At 47.9% G+C, this 18,392-nt stretch overlaps 1 protein-coding gene across 1 annotated transcript in view; it reads right to left on the bottom strand.

The window, feature by feature from the left end:
- CDC25A (cell division cycle 25A) overlaps positions 1-18,392 on the bottom strand; it is an 86,167-nt gene that overhangs the window by 6,656 nt on the left and 61,119 nt on the right. The window contains 1 exon segment of the mRNA XM_073632883.1: positions 1,821-1,915. Within this exon segment, the coding sequence (XP_073488984.1) occupies positions 1,821-1,915 (95 nt within the window).

Genomic DNA, 18,392 nt, shown 5'->3' with positions numbered 1-18,392 from the left:
AACGAGCAAATAAAGACCCCCAAAAAAATTGGAAAAAGCAGCAAAACTAAACCAGAGTAACGAGAATTTTCATATTAACAGGACCAAGAAGAAAAAAAAAAAGCCCTGCGCAAGAGGACAATCGCCGGCAGAAGGCGGGGGGAACACCGCGCAAGAGGACCATCGCCGGCAGAAGGCGGGGCACACCGCGCAAAAGGACCATCGCCAGCAGAAGGCGGGGTACACCGCGCAAGAGGACCATCGCCAGCAGAAGGCGGGGTACACCGCACAAGAGGACCATCGCCAGCAGAAGGCGGGGTACACCGCGCAAGAGGACCATCGCCAGCAGAAGGCGGGGCACACCGCGCAAGGGGACCATCGCCGGCAGAAGGCGGGGCACACCGCGCAAAAGGACCATCGCCAGCAGAAGGCGGGGTACACCGCGCAAGAGGACCATCGCCAGCAGAAGGCGGGGTACACCGCGCAAGGGGACCATCGCCGGCAGAAGGCGGGGCACACCGCGCAAGGGGACCATCGCCGGCAGAAGGCGGGGCACACCGCGCAAGAGGACCATCGCCGGCAGAAGGCGGGGGCACACCGCGCAAGAGGACCATCGCCGGCAGAAGGCGGGGGGCACACCGTGCAAGAGGACCATTGCCAGCAGAAGGCGGGGGCACACCGCGCAAGAGGACCATCGCCGGCAGAAGGCGGGGGGCACACCGCGCAAGGGGACCATCGCCGGCAGAAGGCAGGGGCGCACCGCGCAAGGGGACCATCGCCAGCAGAAGGCGGGGCACACCGCGCAAGAGGACCATCGCCAGCAGAAGGCGGGGGCACACCGCGCAAGAGAACCATCGCCAGCAGAAGGCGGAGGCACACCGCGCAAGGGGACCATCGCCGGCAGAAGGCGGGGGCACACCGCGCAAGGGGACCATCGCCGGCAGAAGGCGGGGGCACACCGCGCAAGGGGACCATCGCCGGCAGAAGGCGGGGGCACACCGCGCAAGGGGACCATCGCCAGCAGAAGGCGGGGGCACACCGCGCAAGAGGACCATCGCCGGTAGAAGGCGGGGGCACACCGCGCAAGGGGACCATCGCCGGCAGAAGGCGGGGGCACACCGCGCAAGGGGACCATCGCCAGCAGAAGGCAGGGGCACACCGCGCAAGAGGACCATCGCCGGTAGAAGGCAGGGGCACACCGCGCAAGGGGACCATCGCCGGCAGAAGGCAGGGGCACACCGCGCAAGGGGACCATCGCCAGCAGAAGGCAGGGGCACACCGCGCAAGAGGACCATCGCCAGCAGAAGGCGGGGGCACACCGCGCAAGAGGACCATCGCCAGCAGAAGGCGGGGCACACCGCGCAAGAGGACCATCGCCGGCAGAAGGTGGGGGCACACCGCGCAAGAGGACCATCGCCGGCAGAAGCACACCGTGCAAGGGGACTATCGCCGACAGAAGGTGGGGGCACACAGCGCAAGAGGACCATCGCCAGCAGAAGGCGGGTACTATGTAGAAGGTCCATAAGCAGAGGCCAGACACTTCACAACAGAGCATCAACTGACTAGCCGACATTACCTGAGATAACACCGGTAACCTACAAGGCATAAAAACGTGCAGGTAAACCTAGGCATCTTCTGAAAACCATTCTGGGAGGAGGTCTGCATCCGATTTCCTAACTCCTCCCACTTGCTGCAGCCATTTAAAAAAGGGGTGCACCAAATATCACATTAAAAGTGCACTTCAACTTTTTGCCCCTTTCCTCTGACCCAACCTTCTCTCCCCCCCCCCCCCCCACCCCCCCCCCTCAGGTACACACACACACACCTTGTCCTAAACTTACTGTCCCCCACCCATCCTCAAATACTTGAAGTGACACTTCAAACAGAAAATTAAGTCCGGTGGATGACTTCAGGCTGGTCCCTTTTGCAGGTATAGCTATGTAAAAATCATCAATGTATATACAGAGTATTACTGGATTTTACAGTCTCACCCAGCTCTGCACATGCTCAGTTGCTCTCTTCTTAGGCACGGTGCCAAAAATGTATTGGCCAATCTGCTGGCAGCTTAAAGATTTACTGCTGTTCAGGGGCTCTTCAGCAAAAATGGCAGCCCCCCTGGCAAAAATTTAAAAAACGGGAACAATGCTGAAGGCAATTTACAGTACACACACATTTTGGTACCATAATGGTTATTTGGGATGAATGTTCCTTCCTACAGAACATTATCAGATTATTATGGGTAAAAAGTTCTAATTTTAGGCCGGGTCCATGCCTCCGATGGATGCGGCTCGCAGCAGGGGTGTCCGGGGGTCCCTGTTCTCCGTTTCAGGGCCAAATTTTTGCCTGAATTCTGCCCTGAAACGGAGCCTAAGACTCACAGCGTTCCTGTGCAAGCCGATCCGCAGCCGCAACGGAGATATGTAAACTGGCTCCATAGAGAGCCGGCCACAATCTCCTGTAGGTGCGAACCCAACCTAGATGTAAATCTCAGACATGAAAAATGAACAAAGCAGACCTCTCTATAACAGGGGTAGGCAACCTGGGGTCCTTCAGCCTTTGAACTACATTTCCCATGAGGCATTGCAAGGCTAGCAGTTACAATTACTCCCAGAGGCATGATGGGACTTGTAGTTCTGCAACAGCTGGAGGGGCCCCCAGGTTGCCTCCCCCTGCTCTATATGGTGTACTGGTCTCAGGCCAGGGAGCACTAAGTAGCATTTCTGTCTGCTGCCTCCTTCCTCTACTATCAGCACAAGTCAATTCGGACAAGTTTTCCTAAAAACCAAGAGACAAATGATGACAGGAGAGGGACCTTCAGCTGATCGGCGACCTCAGCTCTTCCCTCCAATCTGCTCTCAGACTTCTCCTCACTGATGTAGCTCCAGCTCCCCGCCCTGTTGCTTTTCAGAGCTGAGAGATCCTGTGCAAATTCTGCACTTTGAATGGCTGCAAAGGAGAGAAGGCTGCAGAGGAGAGAAGGCTGCAGAGGAGAGAAGGCTGCAGAGGAGAGAAGGCTGCAGAGGAGAGAAGGCTGCAGAGGAGAGAAGGCTGCAGAGGAGAGAAGGCTGCAGAGGAGAGAAGGCTGCAGAGGAGAGAAGGCTGCAGAGGAGAGAAGGCTGCAGATAAACAGGTACAACTTATGTAGGAGCCTTGGTTTCAATCGTTGTGTATCACCTGAGGCCAGTCACTTCACTGGGTATACACGTAAGGGTTTACAACCACTTTAATTGTGTTTCGGATTGGGGGGGGGTCACACAGAGGCCCAGCAGCCTTCGCCTCACTTCTGAAAACCACAGTGACATCTCTAAAGCAAAGGTTATGATTTCAACTTTAAATTTTGAGGTCCTCTAGCCATAGGCTTGAAGTGCGCTCCCCAAATATGACAGACCCGAGCCAGTCTGTAGGGCCAAGAAACACCTTTGATACTTCAAAGAGGCAAGACTTTTCTTCCATCATCTCAGTGAGAAACAGAAAAATTCAGCCACACTAAGATCCACCAATACGTGTGAATGGGGCCATTTGCTATAAGATGTTGGAGCCCTGCGGGGGGGGGGGGGTTACCTTCACTTACCTATGGGCAGGAAGCCCCATTGAAAGCAATGGGAGGCCGACCACTCCTGCAGCTATTTGTGGCCGCTCGCATGCACCAGCGATTGCCTGTGAACGAGATTCCATTGCTTTTAAACCTTCCACTTATAATAATTTGTAGACAGACTAAACAAGTTGCATTACATGGATATTCGGGGGGGGGGGCCTCAACAGCAACTCAGCTTGACATTCTGCCTCCCGCGCTCCGACTCCCCAAAATAACCCCTCTATAATCTCCTTAGAGGGGATTAGACGGCAGGAAGGGACGGTTTAAAGACGAGCCGGACAGAAAAAAAACATCACCAGAAAGGATGAGTTAAAACAACTTGTACTCCAGACAAAGTAAACACGCCGGAGATCCGTAAACAAGAGATAATGCGCCCATTACTAATGTACTCCGGAGATCTGATTGTGTGCGACTCCCGACATCGAGCAAAACCGATCATTACCTTCATCAAGAGAATGTTCCACCTACTGAAAATCAGATAAGCCTGTATGGGAGGTTAAAGTGCAAGCTCTGTCACCTAATGCTCACCGTGCACATGGCAATTTTCTATTGTAACCACTTGCAGGCCATTGGGAACTGCAAATATGGATTATTAGAGGAGAACTCCGTCTTGTATCATAAAAAAAAAAAAAAAAAAAAAAAGTAAGTGTAAAAAGGGGGGGGGGGGGCGCATCAGTGGTACTCCGCTGAATGTGGTCCATTGTGATAGGCAAAACTTCAACAGTTTGCTGCAAGATCGGTGAGGAAATACACCAAGGTCTACAAAGATAATCAGACTAACACTTTTTGATTTTTGTAATGCAATTAAAGCACAAAAAAAAGAAAAAAGAAAGGAGGAGGAGGAGAAGAAAGAAGAAAAAAGAAAGAAAAAAAGAAAGAAGAAAAAAGAAAGAGGAGGAGGAGGAGGAGAAGAAAGAAGAAAAAAGAAAGAAGAAAAAAAGAAAGAAGAAAAAAGAAAGAAGAAAGTACTGTTACTTTTGAAGATCAAAGTGAAACTAAAAACTTTTGGCTCTCTGGGGACTCTCCCTCCTCACTGGCTGAGAAAAGGGACTGTCAATCACAGCCAGTGAGCCAATAAGAAGAGAGGGGGCGGGGTAGAGCTGCCCTGTTTCGTCAGATATGGCGACCCATCACATTTGGCTACCTGCTGGAGTGCGCATGCGCGACACCATATGCGTTCCAACACTGTTTCGTCAGATTAGGCGACCCATCAGAATGTGTAACGGAAGCGACGTTCTGTTGCCACCATCTTGCTACATCCTGCACTCCTCAATAGTAAGGATGCACTGAGAAGGGGAAAGCGGACATCTTGTTACACCCACTGGAATTTTGCAAGTTAAAGTTATTTGTAACAGTAAACTGAGTTTATATAGTGAAATACAGTACTTAGAACTGCGTCTGACTGGTTTGATGTTTAATTTTGAAAGCAACGAACTTCTGTCAGATTAGCAAACCTGTGACATAAGCAGGCTTGATGCTGCTTTTAAAATGCAACATCTAACGAGTCAGACGGAACTGTTAGTCCTGTATTTCACTAGATAAACTCACTTTACTACTAAAAATAAGTGTAAAATGCAAGACTCTGGTGGGTGTAAGAAGAGGTCCGCTTTCCCCCATCTCAGTGTATCCTTACTATGGAGAAGTGTGGGGTGTAGCAAGATGGCGGCGACGGAACGTCACTTCTGTGACGGTTTTAGTGTGCTCTTTTGTCCTAAAACTGTTGGAAGGCATATGGCGGCGTCATGCATGTGCACTCCAGCGGGTAGTCTGATGGGTCGCCATATGTGACAAAGCACCGCCACTGTGAATGGAGAAGCAGAGCAGCGGCTCAGGACTAAGCCTGCTTGGGCGCCCCCATAGCAAGCTGCTTGCTTGGGGAGCACTTGGCAAGGGGGGGGGGAGGGGCAAGGGCTACTCTGTGCAAAAACATTACACAGAGCAGGTATGCATTTTTTTTTTTTTTTAATTGCCTTTAATATTACTTTAAGGCAATAACCTTATATAGGATTAATTTACATGTCTGCCATGAAAACGCCGTGCTGTATTTCAGGTTCACATTAATTGCAATGACAATCAATCCTGCACTTTACATAAATATTATCCCAATGTACTGTATGCACCTCAGGAGGAGTATCTGCAGATCTCTGAATGGGATGATTGTACAGAACGGTTTGCTGTACATGTGGTGTGCAGCGCAGGGCCGTTATGAGAACATTTCCTATACACACACAAGTCATATCTGCAGGGCTCATTCACACCAGTGCTGTCGGATTCAATCGTCCGCTGATGTGCGCTGGAAGAGACTCTGTGCCAAAGCAGCAATCCTGGCGCGTCACACCGTTCACCTTTCAATTTTTCCCCCTCTTTTAAACTTTGACATTTCATTAAGCTCTCTTCACCACAGCGGTGTTGGAATGCGGTCATTTGTGCCACAACCCGCTGTGCTCAAAAGGAAAAAAAAAAAAAAAAAGTACTGCATGCAATTTTTTTTTGCAACACACCACAGCAAACAAAGTGAATACCCTCGTCTTTGAACTGGGTTGGGCAATGCTGACCAACACATAGCAATGCAAAATGGTGTGAATTGGCCCTTAAGCCTCGAACACGCGATCAGATTTTCAGATGACCGTTCGCCTGTTTTTTGTTGCAGTCTTAGACTAGTCTCATCGAAAGTGATAGAGGTTACTCACCATACGAAACTTCTAGTGTCACCGAATACAATTTCGGAAGTGATGTCATGTGTCGAATTGTTTACGCATGCTCAGAAACGACAGAATACATAGTGCTGCTCTTATGATTTCATTTTTTTTTTTTGGACGAAAACCGTATTAACTGCTTGCCGCCCGCCCACCGCCAAACGTCGCCCCGGAACGGCCGCTCTTGTGCGCCGCAATTCTAGGACACGGTGTAACCCGATCTCTGAAAAAGAGCTGCGGCTCTTTTAACCATGTGCTTGGCTGTGTCCAATCACACGTAAATGCCGGTAATTTGCATCTCCTCGTAGGGGACATGCATCCATTGTAATCAGTGCCCTGATTACAATACAGTGCCACCAGTGCCAGCAATCAGTGCCCATTAGTGCCACCTTATCAGTGAAGGAGGAAAAATTACTTATTTACAAAATTTACTGACAGAAACTAAGAACATTTTTTTTAGCAAAAAATAAAACCCAGCAGTGATTAAATACCACCAAAAGAAAGCTCTATTTGTGTGATGAAAATGATAAACATTTCATCTGGGTACAATGTTGCACGACCGCACAACTGTCATTCAAAGTGCGACAGCTCTGAAAATTGCCCTGGGGAGGAAGGGGGTGAAAGCGCCCAGTAGGCAAGGGGTTAAACGGGGGGGAAAAAAATAAATAATCAGACAATGTGTTCACTTACGGCAAAAATTATATAGTCTGCACATCCAGCTTGTGTCGGACGAAAGATCGAACTCGGCTGTCGAAAAGCACCATACTAACGATCCAAAAATCGGCAGATCGTTCAGACGAAATTTACTGACCATTTTCGTATCGTGTGTTACGGGCCTTAAGGCCCCTTTTACGCGGGTGAAGTAAGTGGGAAAGAAAACAAAAACAACCAAAAAAAAACAAAAAAAAAAAACAAACAAAAACAAACCCCCCCCCCCCCTCACACACAGTGTATAACACTAGCAAGACCCCCCCCCCCCCCCCCCCATTCTGGTGACAGCTCTCCACAAGGGGAATTTCCTCCATCACATTTCTGGGACAGCAAGTGAACACAGATGGGGAAAGACTGCAATAAGGATCCGTTGACACTTGTGACTTGTGTCACTTCTCCTGTGTATTGCTTTTCAGAGGGTGATTGACAGGTGGCTGGGAGGCAATATATCACCCTTTCACCTCATCTTAAACTTGTAAGTACCGCCGCTTGAATGGGTTTACGTTTGGTAGCAGCACTGCTCACCAAATGCAACAGGGGGTATAAGTCTTTCTTACAGTGGATGCTGCATGTAAACCCCCCCCCCCCACCACCACCACCACACACACACAGGCCACTGGTGGGTTAGGAGGGTGGTAAAACCCATGACCCATTTTTACTGTCCCCCCTGGCAGTAAACTAAGAGCCCAACAGGGGTCCCACTTTAAAGTCCAACATGAGCCATGCTAATTTATTTAAACACAAGTCAAAATGTCACATGTTCGATTGTAGGGCCCCCCTGTACTTAAATTGTATTTTCTCCCTTATATTGTAAAATGCTGCACAAACACTATATAAATACTGGATTATTAAATAAAATAAAAAAAAAGATATATTTTTATTTTAATATTGTAATTATTATATTATATTTTCCTATGGTAAATAATAATTCAATGTTCCTGCAAGAAAGTCATCAATAGAGGGCAGCAGAGTCACACATTGTGGATGCAGGACCAGCTCTGCAGAAATCCGGATTCTTGGAAGAGAAGGAAATGGAATACCGGAGGGGAGTATAGAAGTATAACGGCCACTTTACAAGCAGCTTCCTCCCGGCCTCACAAAACAATCAGGAACAATTATCTGAACTGATCACCAGGCGGGGGGGGGGGGGGGGGGGGGGGGGGGGGGAGGTGGGGGGAGAAGGGGGGGGGGGGGGCGGGGGGCGCGCTCCTTTCTGTCACTCTGCAGGAAATTGGTGCCTCAGTCCTGCAGGTGATCACATAGCGATTAGTAGACCATCTACAGAGGTCCATACACACTATACAAACACCCAATACAGGCCATACTCTGATCTGCCATCATCTCACCGGTTGCTATGGGTAACCATGGCCAAATACCTTCAAAATGAACCCCTTCCCCGCCTTAAGGGTAGAAAAATGTTAATGCCCAAGAATATGGACGTGTTAGTAAAACCGTACAGATCACCGTATATAAAACCGTACGTATATCACCGCACAGATCACCGTATATAAAACCGTACGTATATCACCGCACAGATCACCGCATATAAAACCGTACGTATATCACCGCACAGATCACCGCATATAAAACCGTACGTATATCACCGTACAGATCACCGTATATAAAACCGTACGTATATCACCGCACAGATCACCGTATATAAAACCGTACGTATATCACCGCACAGATCACCGCATATAAAACCGTACGTATATCACCGCACAGATCACCGCATATAAAACCGTACGTATATCACCGCACAGATCACCGTATATAAAACCGTACGTATATCACCGCACAGATCACCGTATATAAAACTGTACGTATATCACCGCATATAAAACCGTACGTATATCACCGCACAGATCACCGTATATAAAACCGTACGTATATCACCGCACAGATCACCGCATATAAAACCGTACGTATATCACCGCACAGATCACCGCATATAAAACCGTACGTATATCACCGCACAGATCACCGTATATAAAACCGTACGTATATCACCGCATATAAAACCGTACGTATATCACCGCACAGATCACCGTATATAAAACCGTACGTATATCACCGTATATAAAACCGTACGTATATCACCGCACAGATCACCGTATATAAAACCGTACGTATATCACCGCACAGATCACCGTAAATAAAACCGTACGTATATCACCGTATATAAAACCGTACGTATATCACCGCACAGATCACTGTATATAAAACCGTACGTATATCACCGCACAGATCACCGTATATAAAACCGTACGTATATCACCGCACAGATCACCGTATATAAAACCGTACGTATATCACCGCACAGATCACCGTATATAAAACCGTACGTATATCACCGCACAGATCACTGTATATAAAACCGTACGTATATCACCGCACAGATCACCGTATATAAAACCGTACGTATATCACCGCACAGATCACCGCATATAAAACCGTACGTATATCACCGCACAGATTACCGTATATAAAACCGTACGTATATCACCGCACAGATCACCGCATATAAAACCGTACGTATATCACCGCACAGATCACCGTATATAAAACCGTACGTATATCACCGTATATAAAACCGTACGTATATCACCGCACAGATCACCGTATATAAAACCGTACGTATATCACCGCACAGATCACTGTATATAAAACCGTACGTATATCACCGTATATAAAACCGTACGTATATCACCGCACAGATCACTGTATATAAAACCGTACGTATATCACCGCACAGATCACTGTATATAAAACCGTACGTATATCACCGCACAGATCACCGTATATAAAACCGTACGTATATCACCGTATATAAAACCGTACGTATATCACCGCACAGATCACCGTATATAAAACCGTACGTATATCACCGTATATAAAACCGTACGTATATCACCGTATATAAAACCGTACGTATATCACCGCACAGATCACCGTATATAAAACCGTACGTATATCACCGTATATAAAACCGTACGTATATCACCGTATATAAAACCGTACGTATATCACCGTATATAAAACCGTACGTATATCACCGCACAGATCACCGTATATAAAACCGTACGTATATCACCGTATATAAAACCGTACGTATATCACCGCACAGATCACCGCATATAAAACCGTACGTATATCACCGCACAGATCACCGTATATAAAACCGTACGTATATCACCGCACAGATCACCGTATATAAAACCGTACGTATATCACCGTATATAAAACCGTACGTATATCACCGCACAGATCACCGCATATAAAACCGTACGTATATCACCGCACAGATCACCGTATATAAAACCGTACGTATATCACCGCACAGATCACCGTATATAAAACCGTACGTATATCACCGCACAGATCACTGTATATAAAACCGTACGTATATCACCGCACAGATCACCGTATATAAAACCGTACGTATATCACCGCACAGATCACCGCATATAAAACCGTACGTATATCACCGCACAGATCACCGCATATAAAACCGTACGTATATCACCGCACAGATCACCGTATATAAAACCGTACGTATATCACCGCACAGATCACCGTATATAAAACCGTACGTATATCACCGCATATAAAACCGTACGTATATCACCGCACAGATCACCGTATATAAAACCGTACGTATATCACCGCACAGATTACCGTATATAAAACCGTACGTATATCACCGCATATAAAACCGTACGTATATCACCGCACAGATCACCGTATATAAAACCGTTACGTATATCACCGTATATAAAACCGTACGTATATCACCGCACAGATCACCGTATATAAAACCGTACGTATATCACCGCACAGATCACCGTAAATAAAACCGTACGTATATCACCGTATATAAAACCGTACGTATATCACCGCACAGATCACCGTATATAAAACCGTACGTATATCACCGTATATAAAACCGTACGTATATCACCGCACAGATCACCGTATATAAAACCGTACGTATATCACCGTATATAAAACCGTACGTATATCACCGCACAGATCACCGCATATAAAACCGTACGTATATCACCGCACAGATCACCGTATATAAAACCGTACGTATATCACCGCACAGATCACCGTATATAAAACCGTACGTATATCACCGTATATAAAACCGTACGTATATCACCGCACAGATCACCGCATATAAAACCGTACGTATATCACTGCACAGATCACCGTATATAAAACCGTACGTATATCACCGCACAGATCACCGTATATAAAACCGTACGTATATTACCGCACAGATCACCGTATATAAAACCGTACGTATATCACCGCACAGATCACCGTATATAAAACCGTACGTATATCACCGCACAGATCACCGTATATAAAACCGTACGTATATTACCGCACAGATCACCGTATATAAAACCGTACGTATATCACCGCACAGATCACCGTATATAAAACCGTACGTATATCACCGCACAGATCACCGTATATAAAACCGTACGTATATCACCGTATATAAAACCGTACGTATATCACCGTATATAAAACCGTACGTATATCACCGCACAGATCACCGTATATAAAACCGTACGTATATTACCGCACAGATCACCGTATATAAAACCGTACGTATATCACCGCACAGATCACCGTATATAAAACCGTACGTATATCACCGCACAGATCACCGTATATAAAACCGTACGTATATCACCGCACAGATCACCGTATATAAAACCGTACGTATATCACCGCACAGATCACCGTATATAAAACTGTACGTATATCACCGCACAGATCACCGTATATAAAACCGTACGTATATCACCGTATATAAAACCGTACGTATATCACCGTATATAAAACCGTACGTATATCACCGCACAGATCACCGTATATAAAACCGTACGTATATCACCGCACAGATCACCGTATATAAAACCGTACGTATATCACCGTATATAAAACCGTACGTATATCACCGCACAGATCACCGTATATAAAACCGTACGTATATCACCGTATATAAAACCGTACGTATATCACCGCACAGATCACCGTATATAAAACCGTACGTATATCACCGCACAGATCACCGTATATAAAACCGTACGTATATCACCGCAACTTCTGCATCCGGCTGGATTACACCGCATTTTTTTCAGGACAAAGTGGTCTTTAATTTGGTGGTAAATGGTAAAGGATCTCATTACTTTTTTTTTTTTTTACTATGAATAATTATGATTAGAATTAGGATTATTAAGAAGACTGTCCCGAAATAAAAAAAAAAAAAAAAAAAAAAAACCACACACACAACACACTGATGCTAATTAAAAGAAAATGTTTTTAACCATTTGCCGACCACCCTAAAACCGTTTTGCTGCTACAGGGCGGCCGCTGTGCGCAGGATCACATACACACGTAATCCTGCACTTCCTGGTAGCGCAGGCTCGTTCCCGCTGTGATTATCCACAGCAGGAGCCGATGGGTTTGTATCGGGGGGACGGGGGTGGACGGACTCCGATGTCTGCCGATTGTTTGGTACAGATGTAAACAAGGCAGATCGCCGTTGTCAGTAGGGAAGCAATGGATCCTGTGTATCTGCAAATCAGAGTCTTCCCCTGGTAAAAGCACCTCCGACAAAAAAAAAAAAAAAAAAAAAAAAAAAAAAACACACAAACCACACTGGCCAGTGTCATTAGTACAGTGACAGTGCATATTTTTTAGCACTGATCACTGTATTAGTGTCACTGGTTCCCACAAAGTGTTAAGTGTCAGCATTCGATTGCCGCAATATCGCAGTTGCCGATTGCCACCAGTACTAGTGAAAAATAAATATTCCATAAATAAGTCCTATAGTTCGTAGACGCTATAACTGTGCAAACCAATCAATATACACTTATTGGGATTTTCTTTTACCAAAGACCTGTACCAGAATACATATTGGCCTAAAAAGTGATGACATTTTTTCGCTTTTTTTTTTTTACTAAGTTTTATAGCACAATAGTAAAAAATGTTTTGTCTTTTTTCCTTTTTCAAAGTTTTTTTTTAGGGTTTTTTGTCTTTGCTTGTAGAAAAAAAAATGCAGAGCTGATCAAACAGCACCAAAAGAAAGCTCCATGGGGGGGACAACATTTTATATTTGGACACAGCGTCACATGACCACGCAAAAAAATGGCCTGTCATGAAGGGGGGGGGGGGGGGGTGTTTAAAATCTTCCAGAGAGAGAGAGACAGCGAATGTATCTTTCCTCTCTATTCACAGAGAGAAACAGGTGGGCTTCACAGCGACTGATCACTGCGATAGCCAATCAGAGGATACCCACAGCAATCAGGCCACCCGGTCCCGATCCAGGTCTCGAATGTTACTACGGGACCCAGGACCCCCGGTGAGACCCCCGGGGTCTCTGTGCAGCTTTAATGCTCTTCGGCTGACTTACAATACAATAAGCTTTGACAATGAAGTTAGAAGCGGATTGGTTGCCATGTACAGCCGCCCCAATACTGATCCACATCAGATCTGTCTACAGAAGAGTTCCGTTCCCAGCAGGTCAGGGTTTCTTCTACGTTTGTTGTGAAGTCGGAGCGTTCTGCTGTGTGAAAGCACAACCAAGACAAACACTCTTCAGTCTGTTAATAAAAGTATACCTAAAAAGTAATTTCCTTTCACTTCCTGTTGGGCTATGGGACAGGAAGTGAAGAGAAATCTCTGCAATGGGACACAGATGGCGGAAAAAAAAAAAAAAAATGAAGTTTATTTTGCTTATAATTAACTCTCCTTTGTTCCTCCCCACTTATCAAATTGCAAATTCTTTTTTTTTATTGTGTTTTCATTACACCTTATTCTTTTCCCAGTGATACGATCACTGGGTCTCTGTGCAATGAAGACAGATAATGGCTGGTGGGAGGGGCCAGCAGGGGGGCGGTACGCAGCTTCCTGAAAACACCCCAGCACCCGCCCTCAGTACTCCTCTCCAGAGCCCTCAGTCCTGATGCAGTGGGAGGAGTTATGCAAATATCAAATATGCCTGGATGGAGGTCAGTCTGGAGTGGGCGTTCCCTAGGCAGGCTGTATTTGCATAGGTAACACCCACATGTGATTGAAATCCATGAAAGGGGAATGCTAGGGCCACCCAGAGGCTGACGAGGAAATCACGGGCACTCAGCCTGTGGCCCTCCAGCTGTTGCAGAACTACAAGTCCCACGAGGCCTAGCAAGGCGGACCATTACAAACATGACTCCAAAAAAAAAAAAAAGGCAGAGATGGGACTTGTAGGTTTGCAACAGCTGGAGGGCCGCAGGTTGAGCACCCAAGAGCCAGGATGATGCTGGGTGTCCTCCAGCCAGGAAATGAGGGCGGGGCTCTATTGGACTTTCAGCAGCTTCTAATGCACATTGCGAGAAGCTCACAGTGTGCAGTGAAATCAGAGGAAGCCGTTACATCTGTGCAAGACTGAAGGGAAGGCTGGAGTTCCGCTTTAACAGACCAGACTGGCACAGATTGGTACATTACTCGGAAGCCATCGTGCATCTGGAATGAGAGATTTGTTCAGAATTCGGCTCCGCCTGTAAGGATTCCTAAACCGGAGGAGAACGGAGATCAGGGGGGATTAGTGTCTAAATGTCTGCCGGATAAAATGATTCCCAGAATTAGAGGAGGAGACGGACACAACCCATCCGCCTCTCCGGATTGGCCGGATCGGAGATGAAGAAAATAAATCTCAGGTGAAGAGAAAAGAATTTTAGACATCTATAGCACTGTGCAGGGGGGAGGGGCTTCTGTCAGGACATGCTGGGACTTGTATTACTCCACAGCTGGTTATAGAAACCAATAAAATGGTGGAAAATGTACAAAGAGCCGACATTCACCCAGTAATCAGCACTAGGAAAGGGATCAGACTCTTCTCCACCAGCACTGGAGGGGCTCCTTTACACTTGCTTTGATCACTGAAGATCGATCCACATTCAGAATACTCTTCAAAGAGCATGTGACAAGCCACAAGGAGATGCCTTAAAAGCGGAATTAAACCCCAAAAAACGGTCATATTGCAGTTTACCAAGTAGATGTGGTGGCTGCATTCGTTTTTAGGCCCCCCCCCCCCCCCCACAGTTTTCTCCTGGCGATATGGCCAGTAACACACCTCCTGTATTTGAACAGGAAGCACAGCAGCATTGTCCGTCCAGGGGGAAGGGCAGTGTTAGTGTATTGAAATCTGCTAAAACATCTAACAAATTGAAGGCAAACTCCACCTCATCCTTTATAATCAGTTATAGCAAGGCCCCCCCAATGAGCCAGCCCTGGCGAGGTCCCTCCCCCCCCTCAATGAGCCAGCCCTGGCGAGGTCCCCCCCCCCCCCCAATGAGCCAGCCCTGGCGAGGTCCCCCCCCCCCCCCCAATGAGCCAGCCCTGGCGAGGTCCCCCCCCCCCCCAATGAGCCAGCCCTGGCGAGGTCCCCCCCCCCCAATGAGCCAGCCCTGGCGAGGTCCCCCCCCCCCAATGAGCCAGCCCTGGCGAGGTTCCCAACCCCCCCCCCCATGAGCCAGCCCTGGCAAGCACGAAGAGAGAAAGGCTGATAACCGGCTTGCGCTTACATCCTGCGATCAGCTGTCAGCCAAAAGGGCCGCTGTGATTGGCCTTTTACACCGATCTGTGATCAGCATTCACAGGGTGCGCGCCGGCTTTGCCATCACCGGAAGATGTCCATGGACGCCCTCCCGTCACTGGAAGCCCGCGCTGTAGCCACCTTTCAGCTATAGTGCAGATGGCAAGCGCTTAGGGCCGGGGTGTCCAGACTTTTTTCAAAAGAGGGCCAGATTTGATGAAGTGAACGTGCGTGAGGGCCGACCTTTTTGCCTGACATTCTTTGAACCATTAAAATGAAATGCAAATTAACAAAATACACGGCCCAACAAGAATTCTCTTACCTTTGTGGCTGTGAGGTGAACACACCTAACCTTATCTAATTAACACGAATGTATTTGGACAGTTGAAGAATTCATGGCGAATTCTCTTTATTGACCATTTACTCTTCCCTGCCCAAGCCTATATATTAGGGTGATACTTGACAACCCTTTTGTTTTTCTCACCATTGCCAGTAATGCAGCCTAATCTATGCCCATCTGCAGCCTCGGAGGGGACAGGGAGGGGACAGGGAGGGGACAGGGAGGGGACAGGGAGGGGACAGGGAGGGGACAGGGAGGGGACAGGGAGGGGACAGGGAGGGGACAGGGAGGGGACAGGGAGGGGACAGGGAGGGGACAGGGAGGGGGTGGGACGAGCGCCAACAGATTATACAAACAGGAGAATCTCCCGTTTACTTGGCGGCTTCTTTAAAACAAAGTCCCGCCTCCTATGATGGACAGAACAGTCGCCCAATGCCAACCCAGGAGACGGGACTTCCTATTACAGACGCTGCCAAGTAAACAGGAGATTCTCCTGTATGTACTGTGAAGGCGCTCGTCCTGCCCCCCCTCCCCCAACAATAAATACAGAATATATCTTTTGTGGCCCCCCCATCGAATCCCAGAGTGCCACAAAAGATATATATCCAAATTACCAGTGGGGCCGCATGAAACCGGAACGCGGGCCGCCACTGGCCCGTGGGCCGGGCCGGACCGGACTTGCCCGATTTAAAAAAAAAAAAAAAAAAAAAAAAAGAAAGGATTTACATGAATAAAAAGCTGACCATTATAAGCACCCCTGTCAGTGGATAAATGGACTGTCATCCCCCGTCACAGGTGTAATGTGCGGCTCCTGCAGACGATAAATGGACTGTCTCATCCCCCATCACAGGTGCAATGTGCTGCTCCTACAGATGATAAATGGACTGTCTCATCCCCCATCACAGGTGCAATGTGCGGCTCCTACAGATGATAAATGGACTGTCTCATCCCCCATCACGGGTGCAATGTGCGGCTCCTACAGATGATAAATGGACTGTCTCATCCCCCATCACAGGTGCAATGTGCGGCTCCTGCAGACGATAAATGGACTGTCTCATCCCCCATCACAGGTGCAATGTGCGGCTCCTGCAGACGATAAATGGACTGTCTCATCCCCCATCACGGGTGCAATGTGCGGCTCCTGCAGACGATAAATGGACTGTCTCATCCCCGTCACAGGTGTCATCCCCGTCACGGGTGCAATGTGCGGCTCCTGCAGACGATAAATGGACTGTCTCATCCCCCGTCACAGGTGTCATCCCCGTCACGGGTGCAATGTGCGGCTCCTGCAGACGATAAATGGACTGTCTCATCCCCCATCACGGGTGCAATGTGCGGCTCCTGCAGACGATAAATGGACTGTCTCATCCCCGTCACAGGTGTCATCCCCGTCACGGGTGCAATGTGCGGCTCCTGCAGACGATAAATGGACTGTCTCATCCCCCGTCACGGGTGCAATGTGCGGCTCCTACAGATGATAAATGGACTGTCTCATCCCCCATCACAGGTGCAATGTGCGGCTCCTGCAGACGATAAATGGACTGTCTCATCCCCCGTCACAGGTGCAATGTGCGGCTCCTGCAGACGATAAATGGACTGTCTCATCCCCCGTCACAGGTGCAATGTGCGGCTCCTGCAGACGATAAATGGACTGTCTCATCCCCCGTCACAGGTGCAATGTGCGGCTCCTGCAGACGATAAATGGACTGTCTCATCCCCCGTCACAGGTGCAATGTGCGGCTCCTGCAGACGATAAATGGACTGTCTCATCCCCCGTCACGGGAGCAATGTGCGGCTCCTACAGACAATAAATGGACTGTCTCATCCCCGTCACAGGTGTCATCCCCGTCACGGGTGCAATGTGCGGCTCCTGCAGACGATAAATGGCCTCTCATCCCCCATCACGGGTGCAATGTACGGCTCCTGCAGACAATAAATGGACTGTCTCATCCCCCGTCACAGGTGCAATGTGCGGCTCCTGCAGACGATAAATGGCCTCTCATCCCCCATCACGGGTGCAATGTACGGCTCCTGCAGACAATAAATGGACTGTCTCATCCCCCGTCACAGGTGCAATGTGCGGCTCCTGCAGACTCTCAGGATAGCCATCCGCTCGTACCTCATACGGACAGGCAGTTCTCAGAGACGGAAGATCAATGGACTATGGAGGGCGCTCACCAGATCCTTCAAATGTCATTGAAAAACTACAAGCTGTCAGCTGCAATGACTGGCGGTACTTGTAGGCATTCATTCACAGGGGAAAAAATGTTTTTTTTTTTTAAAAAGTAAAAAAAAATTCCAGTATATATCCCATTGTTTGTAGACACTAGGGGTGCAACGGATCAAAAAACTCATGGTTCGGATCGTTCCTGGGATCAGGAGTCACGGTTCGGATCAACAAAAAAAAAAAAAAATCTACCCCACTGTAATATCCACAATCTCCCTATTGGCAGGGCATTGGCAGACTACTGG

The sequence above is a fragment of the Aquarana catesbeiana genome, linkage group LG05 (genome assembly GCF_042186555.1).
Source record: "Aquarana catesbeiana isolate 2022-GZ linkage group LG05, ASM4218655v1, whole genome shotgun sequence".
In the NCBI taxonomy this organism is placed as follows: domain Eukaryota; kingdom Metazoa; phylum Chordata; class Amphibia; order Anura; family Ranidae; genus Aquarana; species Aquarana catesbeiana.
The sequence above is the reverse complement of the archived record's forward strand: the minus strand, read 5'-3'. Positions and strand labels throughout refer to the sequence as shown.